The 15,937-nt window shown below is 44.0% G+C and overlaps 1 protein-coding gene across 1 annotated transcript in view; it reads right to left on the reverse strand.

Moving 5' to 3' along the window:
* LOC124142966 (SCO-spondin-like) overlaps positions 1 to 15,937 on the reverse strand; it is a 34,370-nt gene that overhangs the window by 2,721 nt on the left and 15,712 nt on the right. Inside the window, exons 12-17 of the mRNA XM_048386530.1 lie at positions 10,177 to 10,368; positions 7,934 to 8,125; positions 7,384 to 7,575; positions 5,092 to 5,289; positions 3,884 to 4,075; positions 1,306 to 1,494 (exon numbers count right to left, since the gene is read on the reverse strand). Of these exons, the coding sequence (XP_048242487.1) occupies positions 1,306 to 1,494; positions 3,884 to 4,075; positions 5,092 to 5,289; positions 7,384 to 7,575; positions 7,934 to 8,125; positions 10,177 to 10,368 (1,155 nt within the window). The remainder of the gene's footprint in view (positions 1 to 1,305; positions 1,495 to 3,883; positions 4,076 to 5,091; positions 5,290 to 7,383; positions 7,576 to 7,933; positions 8,126 to 10,176; positions 10,369 to 15,937) is intronic.

Genomic DNA, 15,937 nt, shown 5'->3' on the forward strand with positions numbered 1-15,937 from the left:
AAAGGCTGTCAGAGGAATCAAAATTAAAATTCGGTTTGTAGTGTTACGTCATAGCTTGTTTAGTGACGTCACTGCATTATGACGTCACGTCTTTGTATTATCATACCATAAGTCATACGGTGTATAGAGAATACTACACTCATTCTCGCCAGATACCATTTTTACGAAACGAGTGGACTTTCATAGAAAGTTCACGAGTTTCTGGTCGTTGACAGACCAAACTGAAACAGGTTGCAAAATCTGGTCGCGCATGAATATTGATATATGCCCAAATATGGGCATTGTTGACATTTATGTGCATACGCATTAACATGTTATTGTTCACATTTTGTGATGTTTGGGGCCACAAAATCAGAAGTCAGGCACACTTACACGGAGTTTTCGAATGATTTGTATCAGAACTGTTCACTTTTAGTGACCTGGTCGTGCAGTCGTGTACGTTCATGCATGAACAACACCTCCCGAAACAGTGCCACAAAATACGCTTCGAAGGGGACACTGATGGCACAACCGGATCATCCCAGGTAAGTCTAGATATCTGTCCGGATAGTTTAAACAGACTTCATTTCACCATGCTTATCCTTTTACGTTAAATCAAATTGAAAGTTGCGAAAATGGTCGGGTGCGTCACGTTTATGGAGACCTTTGCTCTATTGATCGGTAGTCGTACATTGTAAATGGATATCGCTCGATTATATAATGTTTGTAGAAGCTCTATGCATAACTCATATATAATGCAAACCGAATTTGATGCGTGTGACTATTTTGTTTGGTTTAATAAAGTGTTTGGAAATATCTCTCGTTCTCATTAATTTCTTCAGTTTTGCATTGTAGTTGCAAAATGAATGACGTCTCGCGATTTTTTATGAATGAAAAAAGTAGTCCCGTTTGACAGAGGTCACAGTTATCCAATCAAAACGAATAAAACAAGGTCAACCTTGTACGACACACGTGTGACGTACGGATTTAGTATCTTACCACCTGTATCTTCACCACGTGGGTAATAATAGTGATTAGTACATGGTGTGGCTTTGCATGAGTTGTGACTATTCATTACATTCAGGTGAATCTGAATGTGTTATTAAAGTATACTAATTTGAGTTGTGTTTTTTTCTGAAAAATGTTAATATCACAAGTAGAGTATTAGGTACCATATTGATATATCTCTAAAACTATAAATCATTATCAGCAATAAGGCATTCATGAGTTAATAATATATGCACAGTTACTTTTACCTTTTTACTTTATATTATTATTGTGTACGATACATATTCTGTGCCTATTGATGGTATCAGTCATACTTGCCTGTGCATGGAGGGAGTCCACAGTTTCTTTCTTCAGTTTCTGAATTGTTTCCCGTGCAAAATGTCCCCCCGTTCTGTGGAATGGGGTTACTACAAGACCTGACTCTGGACACATTCTTCGTGGCACGACTTCCACAGGTCACGGAGCATGGCGGATTGGCCCATTGTCCCCATTGTGTGAAGCCACCATCTACTGAAACATGCCATTGTGAAATGTCAGAAATATAACCATGAGAATAAGCCACTCTTCATGTGCGTGTAGACATTCCTTACTGAACAGCCCGGACATCAATGTTGTTGAACTGGCGATGTACAGTAGGCTGTTGCAGGACCCACGTTTAGCATTCGGTTTGTTTCGACGCAATTGTTTGTTTGATGACGTTGCTGCATTATGACGTGACGTCATTGCCTTGTAAATACCTTTGTTAATAGTGGTGATGACACGGTGCGGCTTTGTATAAACAGTTACTATTCATTGTCCATGTATTATCAAAATACTTTACTTTGGTAATTGTTTTCGCAGAATAAAATGTTGATACTTTATACTCAGATGTAAAATACCTGTGAGCATGTTATTACTGACATATTGTAGTTTATGGAAAGCACATATCTAACCATTTTTGCATCAAATATTTCAAATGAACTCGTGTTTAGTTGGGATGAGGATGGATACAATGACCTACCTAATGTTTCTCAAGGTAATGCCATCTTGTGTTCCTTACACTAGCTATTGTTAAACTTTCTGAAAGGGAACGAGATGTTGGGGTGTGACTTGTTCTTTCACCCTAATAGACATCAAACAAGTGAAAATATCCCTTAATGTGGTTTCTTAGGTACATGACTGATCAATCTATAAACCACCAACATACACTGTGCATATGATTTCATCATATGCACAGTTTCCGTTAGTACCTAGTGTAGTACAACTCATTATCATTCATCGGTTATTTATATATCGATATATGAACAGGTATTTTTACCTTATTAGTATATATACTGTAACATTACTGTAAGATATATACTGAACCGCAAAAGAAACGTCACCATGGATAGATATATGAGAAACCTTATTTCTCCAAACACTGTAAACATACTTTGAGACAAATTAAAAAGATGAAACTTGGCAAAACTGATCATCAAGGTTGAAATTATAGTGTCAAATATTCTTAAAGTGAAACACAACACTAGTCTCTAAGAAAATGGCATCACAAGTCAGTATCTCGTGTGCCCGCCATGTGCATGGATGACTGCCGTGCAACGTCGATACATGGAATGGATGAGGCGGTTGATGAAGGCCATGAGCCCATACTCTGAGGAACGCCTGACGCAGTTCAGCTCCAGTTGTCGGCCTTGGTCTGACGTCATTCAGCCGTCTTTGAATCTCGTCCCACAGGTGCTCAATGGGATTTAAATCGGGACTGAGGGCAGACCACTGCATGGTTTTGATGCCATTCTGCTGGAGGAAGTCTCTTGTTGCTCTCGCAGTGTGGGCACGGGCGTTATCATGCTGAAACACATGGTTGCGGCGACCTGCCAAATGAGGTATGGCGTGTGGTCTCAAGACTTGATCAATGTACCGAGCTGCTGTGACACCATTGCCTCTCCCTGGACCGATGTTCTGGAAGACTACAGGGCCGACCCTCTGTGCAAGACCAATTCCACCCCACACCATGATGCTCGGACCACCCCACGTGTCTCTCTCAACAACACAAGCATCCGAATAATGTTCCCCACGGCGTCGCCAGACTCTCTCACTCTCTGCCATCTGCTGTTGAGATACAGTAACGGCTCTCGTCTGAGAAGAGGACTCTTCTCCACTGCTGGTGGCGCCAATGCTGGTGCTGTGCTGTCCACTAAAGACGGTCCCGGCGATGACTTGGTGTCAGAATGGGTTCTCAGTGTGGCCTCTGACAGAGCTTGTCAATCGTCGACGCACGGTGTCCACACTAATATGTCGCTGGTGTGTCCCCATGGTCTGTTGAGCAGTTTTCACAGCAGTAACAAAGCGATCTTGAAGATGCTGTCACACAATCTGACGATCCTGACGTCGGGTGGTGACCCTTGGTCTTCCACTACATGGTCGGTCATCTGTAGTGTTGGTGGTCTGGTACCGTTGCTGCAGCCTGTATATATGGTCCTTACGTGGACTTGAAATGCAATGGCTACTAGCCGGGCGGTTCGTTCAGCTTGCAATCGTCCAAGGGCTTGGTGTCGCGGATTTCTTGTCAATCTTGGCATGTGGTAGCATTCAATAACGAATGAATGTTATCCGATCTGGGGGGATTTTTATAGGGCAAGAAATGGGGGTACGCATGTGCATTTCAATTTGCAGGGAACTCACGTGCATCGGGTTACCATGGCAGTTGCCGTGATGCGTTAGGGCGATCGGTTTTATTTTCATCTGCTTTTATCATTAAATTTCATTTTTTCGGACAAGGTAATGTTAAACTCTAGAAACTTTGACGAAAAATTCCCAGATATTGAAATGACCACTTTTCATGCAATGTTACTTTGGGTGACGTTTCCTTTGCGGTTCAGTATATATGACAGTGGCCATTGATCTTTTTGGTCATACTTGCCTGTGCATGGAGGAAGTCCACAGTTTCTTTCTTCAGTTTCTGAACTGTTTCCCGTGCAAAATGTCCCCCCGTTCTGTGGGATGGGGTTGCTACAAGACCTGACTCTGGACACATTCTTCGTGGCACGACTTCCACAGGTCACGGAGCATGGCGGATTGGCCCATTGTCCCCATTGTGTGAAGCCACCATCCACTGAAACATGCCATTGTGAAACGTCATCAGTACGAACCTGAGGTAGTGAATCTCTGCTTTAGATGCACTGTCCACAGAGATGACACGGCCACAACTTGACGTACATAGCTATTATGTCTCCTACTGCCATGGTCTTATGGGTATAGACCCCCATCCCAGATTCGCCTGTTTTAGTGTCCTTGTTTTTTCAGCACCTCCTTTGTGTTCATAGAATTCGTAAACGTTCATAGCTTCCGTCGCTCTAGGGGAAGAGAGTGGAAGGTCCGGGGTTCGACCCCGCGTCATACCAAAAGAGATTAAAAGATGGTCATGTATCTGAGTGGGGGTATTCATGTTAGAGTGCGTCATGGTACCTAAGTGGGCTAGCACCATAAAGTCAGCATTAAACGGAATTAGTGCAAGCAGCACACACACACACACACACACACACACGCACACACACACACGCACGCACGCACGCACGCACGCACGCACGCACGCACGCACGCACGCACACGCATGCATGCACGTAACTATATAAATGCCATAATCTTGAACGCGTCGTTAAACCCAACTTCACCTAACCTCACCTCCGTCACTTTAGACTGGTGTTGTGTAGCCGAATCACTGTTATTATGCAACGAACTCACACTGATCTTGTATTATTTGATCTGCATCTTTTACGTATTCTAAAACACAAAATACTGGTATTGATGATGAGTTATGTTGATGATGTATTTGGAAGTAACGAACATATATCTTTTTTCATCTTTTTGTTATGAGCATCGACTAACACCATTGGGATAGGATGACATGCAATCAACCAAGTCACCGATCCTCACCCGATCCATGTATTCGCCTCTTACGACAAGCAGAGATTGCTGGGACCTATATTCTTACGTGGTTACTTATAAATGTCTTTTATATTTGTTGCGGAATTGGTAATGTTTTTTTTTAAATAGAACTAACAGTTTCAAAACCCATCTCGTGTTAGTAGGGGTTTACTCGGATGTATCACCCGTTGATCATCTCCCTACCTGGACATCCGCGGAGCTGACAGCCCCTAACATAGGTCTCCAATAATGGCTCGAGACAGTCCCGGCCGCCATTCTGGGGTGGAGGCCTGGTGCAAGTTCTCGTTCTGCTGACGTTCCTCACCGCCGTCAACCCACACGTGACAGGGCAGGCTGAGTCAATCCAGGCACCCCAGTCAGTCACCCCACCGTCCACCACACCTTTGCAATGACAACATATTATATACTACTCAAAAGAAGGTAAGGGTCAAACCATTTTTGCATATACAAAGAGCAAAATGGTAATGACAAAGTAATTCCTCCTTGTCTCCAGAACAGAAAACAAAAAAAACAACTTTCGATTTGACACTAATTTATTTCCGTGATGAAAGTAACTGGTGTAGCCACCGTTTGTATTCACACGTTCTTGACAACGTTGGCACATGCTGTTCATTAGACGTTGGAAATAACCTTGAGGGATTGCTTGTCATTCTGTGACTAATCGCTGACCCAGCTGCAGGAGGTTGACGACAGGGACGTGATGTGATCGGACTCGCCTCCATAGTTCATCACACGCGTGTTCAATGGGTGACAAGTCGAGTGAATATGCAGGCCAATCCGTGTGCTGGACGTTCTGCTGCTGCAGGAAGTCGGTCACCACCCTGGCACGATGAGGTCTGGCGTTGTCGTCCTCGAACCAAGCTCCTGGTCCAATCTGCTGCAGAAGTGGCACTACCAGAGGGTAAACAATTTCGTTGAGATAACGCTGACCAGTCAAATTTTCGTTGACGGCGTACAGAGGGATACGGTGGTTCATGGATATCCCAGCCCATACTATCACACTTCCTCCTCCAAAAATAATGGTAGACGTTGTGCAACGTTGACATCAGCAAATATCTCTCCTTGACGACCATATATACGGGCCTGGCTATCATTGAACTAGAGCGAGAATCGTGACTCATCTGCGAACATTGTCTATGCCCACTGAACACGGTTCCACCGGATATGACGTCTGCACCAATCTCGGCGAACCCTTGTGTGACGGTCACGCCGGCATCGCAAACCTCGGTCTCGCAGGTGATTCCTAATGGTCTGAGCGGATACGTTGGTGCCTCTAGCAGCTCTTAGTTGATCCCGAAGATGTCTTGTGGTCACAAAGCGATGTCGCAATGCCCTTGTCATCAGGAAGCAGTCTTCTAGTTCTGTTGTTGATCGGGGGCTTCCAGAACGGGTGATTCGAACAGTATTAGTTGTCCTGAACTTCTGCCAGAGTCTGCCGATAACCCTTTGGCTTACACTTAGACGCTGAGCTAGAGTTCTCTGAGTTTGTCCATCTTGTAGCCAGCCAATGGCCCTTCCCCTGTCTGAATTGTAGTCAAACCATCTTCAAATGTCAAGTGATGATGAATGGAAAATGTTCAGCCCTTTTATTGTTAAACTTGGCATGCCTTGAATGACACCCATGGAAAACACGTGCTAATGGTGCATGGGATGGCACAATGCGTTTTGCGAGGCAGTTTGTCAGTTTAGTCTGACTCAGTTCGTGCTTCAAAACCGTTTTGGGTGCCCAGCATGACGCCCTGTGGTGGCGTTGAACATGACATATTTGGGGCGAGTCAGTCATAGTTGTGGGAGGAATGCGTTTGAACAAACCCATGAAGCTGTGCTACACCTACAGGAGCTGGGGCCATACATCGTGACCATACGTTGTTATTGTTAGACCTTGTGCCAGAGCAATATGTGATGACTTGGCTTTAATGAACGATATTGCACAAAACACACATGACCAGAGTCGTCACGGAGTTTCTTAAGAGGTAAACATAAAGTGTATGGGCGTATTCCCAGGATGTTTTGGATGTTCTCCAGCAGCATGGACCGGATGCTTGAGTCATGTTGCAGGATCTGCCAGTTCCTTTAGAATACGAATGGAATGAGATTCCTCAAAGACAGTTCCGGAATGTGGGTGTTTCAAAGTGAGACTTAAGTCAGTGGAAGTCACGCCCGTTTAAGTCCTCATTTGTGAAAGGTCTCCAGAAATATATCATAAGCTTATGCCAAGCATGTGAATATTTCAGTGATTATGATTTCTGTCTGTTTCGATACTTCACTTAACTTTTTCAACTTCACTCAGAACAGTCATTGATCTAAAACCTATTCACTATGATGTTGTCAGATCAGGAAATTATCAGTTGCTCGTAATGTGTTTTGTTATCGCTTAATATCGCTTAATGTATATGTCAAATATTGCAATGTTCTTACACTCGACTTTTCAACCTAAATTGTGCGGTTTGTGTTCACTTTGGTCGACAATCCTACCTGGGCAAACCCTATTGTTACAGTTGACAAGAGCTGTCTCCGAGCGTGGCTCAGCACAGTCACGTCCACCGTATTGTGGAGGAGGGTTGGAGCAGCTTCGGTTCCTCGTCACGACCTTGTGGGCAGACACGCCACACGACAGAGGGCACGGAGGTGTGGTCCATTGTTCCCATGTTGATATGCCGCCATCGACTGCACATGGAAGCATGTCATTTAGTCATCACCAGGAATACATGTAGCTACACATGTGTCTTCTTACTAGGGCAATAATCAGAAGCATATTGTATTAGAAATGTCAAATGTATTTCTCATTCCATATGTTTATGGTATTGAATTCCTTGGTTGACGACAGTCGTTGTTAAGTATTCCTGTAAATCCATTCATTACATTTTTCATTCTATTTATCAAACTATAAACAAGTATTTATAAATGAAATTCAGTTATGTGGTAAATCAAAATATATCCATGATGATACTGCCCAGACAAATGATAGGTTCAACAATTTATGTTTCGATTATTCCCAACCGTCATCCATAACTGTTGTTCTTACTAGGGCAGTAGCGAAGGTTACAGTTGACTTGCTTGGTATCAAACAATGCATCTGTGCAGTCCGCTCCCCCGAAGGCCGGTCGTGGGTTATTGCAGGTGCGTGTCCTGACCAGTGTCCTGGTAACGTCTTGACCACAAGTAACAGAGCAGGCTTGACCTGTCCACTCTGACCATTCAGTCACATTGCCGGCGACTGTTGAGACAGTTAAAGTAAAATTTGAAACGGATGTCTAAATATCCTCCTCGATAGAATTATCTAAATATTCTCCATAACATTATTGTCTAAGTATCCTTACTGAAACGTTCGTTTATACAGCTCAACATAATTATCTAAATATTCTCCTCGACATTATTATGTAAATATGATCATGGCAATTGATTTTAAATATACTAAATATATATATATCTAAATAATCTCTTGCATCTATTTCCATCATCCATGACATGGATATCTAATTATCCTCATCGATTTTCACACTTCTTTACTGTCCGTGTCGGCAATGCGTTATTACTGTCTGTGTCGACAGTTCTTCACTTCTGTCTGTGTCGACAGTCCTCCATTGCTGCCTGTGTCGAGAGCCCTTCATTACTGTCTGTGTCGAGAGCCCTTCATCTCTGTCTGTATCGAGAGCCCTTCATCTCTGTCTGTGTCGAGAGCCCTTCATTACTGTCTGTGTCGAGAGCCCTTAATTACTGTCTGTGTCGACAATCCTTCAATACTGTCTGTGTCAAGAGCCCTTCATTACAGTCTGTGTCGACAGTCCTTCATTACTGTCTGTGTCAAGAGCCCTTCGTTACAGTCTGTGTCGAGAGCCCTTCATAACAGTCTGTGTCGAGAGCCCTTAATTACTGTCTGTGTCGACAATCCTTCAATACTGTCTGTGTCAAGAGCCCTTCATTACAGTCTGTGTCGACAGTCCTTCATTACTGTCTGTGCCAAGAGCCCTTCGTTACAGTCTGTGTCGAGAGCCCTTCATCTCTGTCTGTATCGAGAGCCCTTCATCTCTGTCTGTGTCGAGAGCCCTTCATTACTGTCTGTGTCGACAGTCCTTCATTACTGTCTATGTCGACAATCCTTCATAACTGTCTGTGTCAAGAGCCCTTCATTACAGTCTGTGTCGACAATCCTTCAATACTGTCTGTGTCAAGAGCCCTTCATTACAGTCTGTGTCGACAGTCCTTCGTTACTGTCTGTGTCGACAGTCCTTCAATACTGTCTGTGTCGAGAGCCCTTCATTACTGTCTGTGTCGACAGTCCTTCAATACTGTCTGTGTCGACAGTCCTTCATTACTGTCTGTGTCGAGAGCCCGTCATTACTGTCTTGTTAAGAGCACTTCTTTACCGTTTTTGTCGAAAGCCCTTCATTACTGTCTGTGTCGACATTCCTTCATTACTGTCTTTTTCAAGAGCACTTCGTTACTCTCTGTGTCGAGAGCCCTTCATTACAGTCTGTGTCGACACTCCTTCGTTACTGTCTGTGTCGAGAGCCCTTCGATACTGTTTGTGTCGATAGCCCTTTATTACTGTCTGTGTCGAGAGCCCTTTATAACAGCCTGTGTCAAGAGCCCTTCATTACAGTCTGTGTCGAGAGCCCTTCATTACTGTCTATTTCGAGAGCCCTTTATAACAGCCTGTGTCAAGAGCCCTTCATAACAGTCTCTGTCGGGAGCCCTTCATTACAGTCTGTGTCTAGAGCCCTTCGTTACTGTCTGTGTCGACAGTCCTTCATTACTGTTTGTGTCGAGAGCCCTTCGTTACTGTTTGTGTCGAGAGCCCTTCGTTACTGTCTGTGTCGAGAGCCCTTCATTACAGTCTGTGTCGAGAGCCCTTCATAACAGTCTCTGTCGGGAGCCCTTCGTTACAGACGGTGTCGAGAGCCCTCCGTTACTGTCTGTGTCGAGAGCCCTTCATTACAGTCTGTGTCGAGAGCCCTTCAAATATATAAATAGTTACAGGTGGGAGAGTCGGTGAATCCACGTGATGACACCCTCAACAAGAACCATGTTAAGGGATGATTTTAGGAAACACTTGCTTAAACACTGAATTTTTTCAGAACATCCGGCAGGTCCAGTGAACGATTATTTTTATTTTAAAATATAGATTTTAACAATTTATATTGTTTCTACTGTGAACATAATGGATACTACAGAAGAAGTGTATTTGTAATATTATATCAAGATTTTCACACAGACTGATTTTATCATAATTCTACTGTTATTTGAATGCAACACTCCTTTCATTACTTGGACATTCTGACAAGCCACAGTTCCTGAGCGCTGTTTCGAACACAGTCCCCGCGCAATCAGCGCCGCCAAACTGAGGAGATGGAGCCGTGCAGGACCTCGTTCTCGTGAAGATGCGGGTTACCAGCATCCCGCATGTCCTGGTACATTGAGACCCGTCCCACGCCGACCACAACGACAACCCACCGTTCACTGAAATACAAATATATCATCAAAAGCTGTAACACTTTGCGAGTTTGTTTGTTGTTTAAAGCCGCACTCAGCAATATTCCAGCTATATGACGGCGGTATGTATTATAATCGAGTCTGGACCAGACAGTACAGTGATTGATTCATAAGCATCGATCCACGCAACTTGGATACGATGACATGCATCAACCAATGGGATACGATGACATGCATCAACCAAGTCAGCGAGCCTTACCACCCGATCCCTTAAGTCGCCTCTTACGACAAGCATGGGCTGCTGAAGACATATTTTAATTCTATTCCGAATCTTCACGGGTAAATTAGCATTCAAACATGCGATATGGTTTCGAGTCAGCTGCAATGAGTTTCGTAGACAGACGTAGAGAATATTACCTACCTTTCATATGGAAGATGTGACGCCAGAGTGTGTACATCCACAACGACACGTTCCTTAGTGAATGCGTGAGTGAGTGAAAGAACTAGCTTTGACGCCGCTTTGAACAGTATGTATTCACGAGTGGTGAAGGACAGTATGTATACACGGGTGATGAAAGACAGTATGTATTCACGGGTGGTGAAAGACAGTATGTATTCACGGGTGGTAAAAACAGTATGTATTCACGGGGGATGGAGGACAGTATGTATTCACGGGTGATGAAGGACAGTATGTATTCACGGGTGATAAAGGACAGTAAGTTTTCACGGGTGGTGAAAGACAGTATGTATTCCCGGGTGATGAAGGGCCGTGTGTATCCACGGGTGGTGAAAGACATTATGTATTCACGGGTGATGAAAGACAGAATGTATTCACGGGTGATGAAGAAAATTATGTTTTCAAGGGTGATGAAGGACAGTATGTATTCACGAGTGATGAAAGACAGTATGTATTCACGGGTGATGAAAGGCCGTATGTATTCACGAGTGGTGAAAAACAGTATGTATTCACGGGTGATGAAGGGCCGTATGTATTCACGAGTGGTGAAAAACAGTATGTATTCACGAGTGATGAAGGGCCGTATGTATTCACGAGTGGTGAAAGACAGTATGTCTTCACGGGTGATAAAGGACAGTATGTATTCACGAGTGGTGAAAGACAGTATGTATTCACGGGTGATGGAGGACAGTATGTATACACGGGTGATGAAAGACAGTATGTATTCACGGGTGGTGAAAGACAGTATGTATTCACGGGTGGTGAAAGACAGTATGTATTCACGAGTGGTGAAAGACAGTATGTATACACGGGTGATGAAGGACAGTATGTATTCACGGGTGATGAAAGACAGTATGTATTCACGGGTGGTGAAAGACAGTATGTATTCACGGGTGGTAAAAACAGTATGTATACACGGGTGATGAAGGACAGTATGTATTCACGGGTGATGAAGGACAGTATGTATTCACTATTCACGGGTGGTGAAAGACAGTATGTATTCACGAGTGGTGAAAGACAGTATGTATTCACGGGTGGTGAAAAACAGTATGTATTCCCGGGTGATAAAGAGCCGTACGTATTCACGAGTGGTGAAAAACAGTATGTATTCCCGGGTGATGAAGGGCCGTATGTATTCACGGGTGGTTAAAGACAGTATGTATACACGGGTGATGAAGGACAGTATGTATTCACGGGTGATGAAAGACAGTATGTATTCACGGGTGGTGAAAGACAGTATGTATTCACGGGTGATGAAAGACAGTATGTATTCACGGGTGGTGAAAGACAGTATGTATTCACGAGTGGTGAAAGACAGTATGTATACACGGGTGATGAAGGACAGTATGTATTCACGGGTGATGAAGGACAGTATGTATTCACGGGTGATGAAGGGCCGTATGTATTCACGAGTGGTGAAAGACAGTATGTCTTCACGGGTGATAAAGGACAGTATGTATTCACGAGTGGTGAAAGACAGTATGTATTCACGGGTGATGGAGGACAGTATGTATACACGGGTGATGAAAGACAGTATGTATTCACGGGTGGTGAAAGACAGTATGTATTCACGGGTGGTGAAAGACAGTATGTATTCACGAGTGGTGAAAGACAGTATGTATACACGGGTGATGAAGGACAGTATGTATTCACGGGTGATGAAAGACAGTATGTATTCACGGGTGATGAAAGACAGTATGTATTCACGGGTGATGAAAGACAGTATGTATTCACGGGTGATGAAAGACAGTATGTATTCACGGGTGGTAAAAACAGTATGTATTCACGGGGGATGGAGGACAGTATGTATTCACGGGTGATGAAGGACAGTATGTATTCACGGGTGATAAAGGACAGTATGTATTCACGGGTGGTGAAAGACAGTATGTATTCCCGGGTGATGAAGGGCCGTATGTATTCACGAGTGGTGAAAAACAGTATGTATTCCCGGGTGATGAAGGGCCGTATGTATTCACGAGTGGTGAAAGACAGTATGTATTCACGAGTGATGAAGGGCCGTATGTATTCACGGGGGATGGAGGACAGTATGTATTCACGGGTGGTGAAAAACAGTATGTATTCCCGGGTGATGAAGGGCCGTATGTATTCACGAGTGGTGAAAGACAGTATGTATTCACGAGTGATGAAGGGCCGTATGTATTCACGAGTGGTGAAAGACAGTATGTCTTCACGGGTGATAAAGGACAGTATGTATTCACGAGTGGTGAAAGACAGTATGTATTCACGGGGGATGGAGGACAGTATGTATTCACGGGTGGTGAAAGATAGTATGTCTTCACGGGTGATAAAGGACAGTATGTATTCACGGGTGGTGAAAGACGGTATGTATTCACGGGGGATGGAGGACAGTTTGTATACACGGGTGGTGAAAGACAGTATGTATTCACGGGGGATGAAGGACAGTATGTATTCACGGGTGATGAAGGGCCGTATGTATTCACGAGTGGTGAAAAACAGTATGTATTCCCGGGTGATGAAGGGCCGTATGTATTCACGAGTGGTGAAAGACAGTATGTATTCACGAGTGATGAAGGGCCGTATGTATTCACGAGTGGTGAAAAACAGTATGTATTCCCGGGTGATGAAGGGCCGTATGTATTCACGGGTGGTGAAAGACAGTATGTATTCACGGGGGATGGAGGACAGTATGTATTCACGGGTGGTGAAAGACAGTATGTATTCACGGGGGATGGAGGACAGTATGTATTCACGGGTGATGAAGGACAGTATGTATTCACGGGTGATAAAGGACAGTAAGTTTTCACGGGTGGTGAAAGACAGTATGTATTCCCGGGTGATGAAGGGCCGTGTGTATCCACGGGTGGTGAAAGACATTATGTATTCACGGGTGATGAAAGACAGAATGTATTCACGGGTGATGAAGAAAATTATGTTTTCAAGGGTGATGAAGGACAGTATGTATTCACGAGTGATGAAAGACAGTATGTATTCACGGGTGATGAAAGGCCGTATGTATTCACGAGTGGTGAAAAACAGTATGTATTCACGGGTGATGAAGGGCCGTATGTATTCACGAGTGGTGAAAAACAGTATGTATTCACGAGTGATGAAGGGCCGTATGTATTCACGAGTGGTGAAAGACAGTATGTCTTCACGGGTGATAAAGGACAGTATGTATTCACGAGTGGTGAAAGACAGTATGTATTCACGGGTGATGGAGGACAGTATGTATACACGGGTGATGAAAGACAGTATGTATTCACGGGTGGTGAAAGACAGTATGTATTCACGGGTGGTGAAAGACAGTATGTATTCACGAGTGGTGAAAGACAGTATGTATACACGGGTGATGAAGGACAGTATGTATTCACGGGTGATGAAAGACAGTATGTATTCACGGGTGGTGAAAGACAGTATGTATTCACGGGTGGTAAAAACAGTATGTATACACGGGTGATGAAGGACAGTATGTATTCACGGGTGATGAAGGACAGTATGTATTCACTATTCACGGGTGGTGAAAGACAGTATGTATTCACGAGTGGTGAAAGACAGTATGTATTCACGGGTGGTGAAAAACAGTATGTATTCCCGGGTGATAAAGAGCCGTACGTATTCACGAGTGGTGAAAAACAGTATGTATTCCCGGGTGATGAAGGGCCGTATGTATTCACGGGTGGTTAAAGACAGTATGTATACACGGGTGATGAAGGACAGTATGTATTCACGGGTGATGAAAGACAGTATGTATTCACGGGTGGTGAAAGACAGTATGTATTCACGGGTGATGAAAGACAGTATGTATTCACGGGTGGTGAAAGACAGTATGTATTCACGAGTGGTGAAAGACAGTATGTATACACGGGTGATGAAGGACAGTATGTATTCACGGGTGATGAAGGACAGTATGTATTCACGGGTGATGAAGGGCCGTATGTATTCACGAGTGGTGAAAGACAGTATGTCTTCACGGGTGATAAAGGACAGTATGTATTCACGAGTGGTGAAAGACAGTATGTATTCACGGGTGATGGAGGACAGTATGTATACACGGGTGATGAAAGACAGTATGTATTCACGGGTGGTGAAAGACAGTATGTATTCACGGGTGGTGAAAGACAGTATGTATTCACGAGTGGTGAAAGACAGTATGTATACACGGGTGATGAAGGACAGTATGTATTCACGGGTGATGAAAGACAGTATGTATTCACGGGTGATGAAGGACAGTATGTATTCACGGGTGATGAAAGACAGTATGTATTCACGGGTGATGAAAGACAGTATGTATTCACGGGTGGTAAAAACAGTATGTATTCACGGGGGATGGAGGACAGTATGTATTCACGGGTGATGAAGGACAGTATGTATTCACGGGTGATAAAGGACAGTATGTATTCACGGGTGGTGAAAGACAGTATGTATTCCCGGGTGATGAAGGGCCGTATGTATTCACGAGTGGTGAAAAACAGTATGTATTCCCGGGTGATGAAGGGCCGTATGTATTCACGAGTGGTGAAAGACAGTATGTATTCACGAGTGATGAAGGGCCGTATGTATTCACGGGGGATGGAGGACAGTATGTATTCACGGGTGGTGAAAAACAGTATGTATTCCCGGGTGATGAAGGGCCGTATGTATTCACGAGTGGTGAAAGACAGTATGTATTCACGAGTGATGAAGGGCCGTATGTATTCACGAGTGGTGAAAGACAGTATGTCTTCACGGGTGATAAAGGACAGTATGTATTCACGAGTGGTGAAAGACAGTATGTATTCACGGGGGATGGAGGACAGTATGTATTCACGGGTGGTGAAAGATAGTATGTCTTCACGGGTGATAAAGGACAGTATGTATTCACGGGTGGTGAAAGACGGTATGTATTCACGGGGGATGGAGGACAGTTTGTATACACGGGTGGTGAAAGACAGTATGTATTCACGGGGGATGAAGGACAGTATGTATTCACGGGTGATGAAGGGCCGTATGTATTCACGAGTGGTGAAAAACAGTATGTATTCCCGGGTGATGAAGGGCCGTATGTATTCACGAGTGGTGAAAGACAGTATGTATTCACGAGTGATGAAGGGCCGTATGTATTCACGAGTGGTGAAAAACAGTATGTATTCCCGGGTGATGAAGGGCCGTATGTATTCA

Source organism: Haliotis rufescens, unplaced genomic scaffold, assembly GCF_023055435.1.
Source record: "Haliotis rufescens isolate VD_foot unplaced genomic scaffold, xgHalRufe1.0.p SCAF_6, whole genome shotgun sequence".
Classification (NCBI taxonomy): Eukaryota; Metazoa; Mollusca; class Gastropoda; order Lepetellida; family Haliotidae; genus Haliotis; species Haliotis rufescens.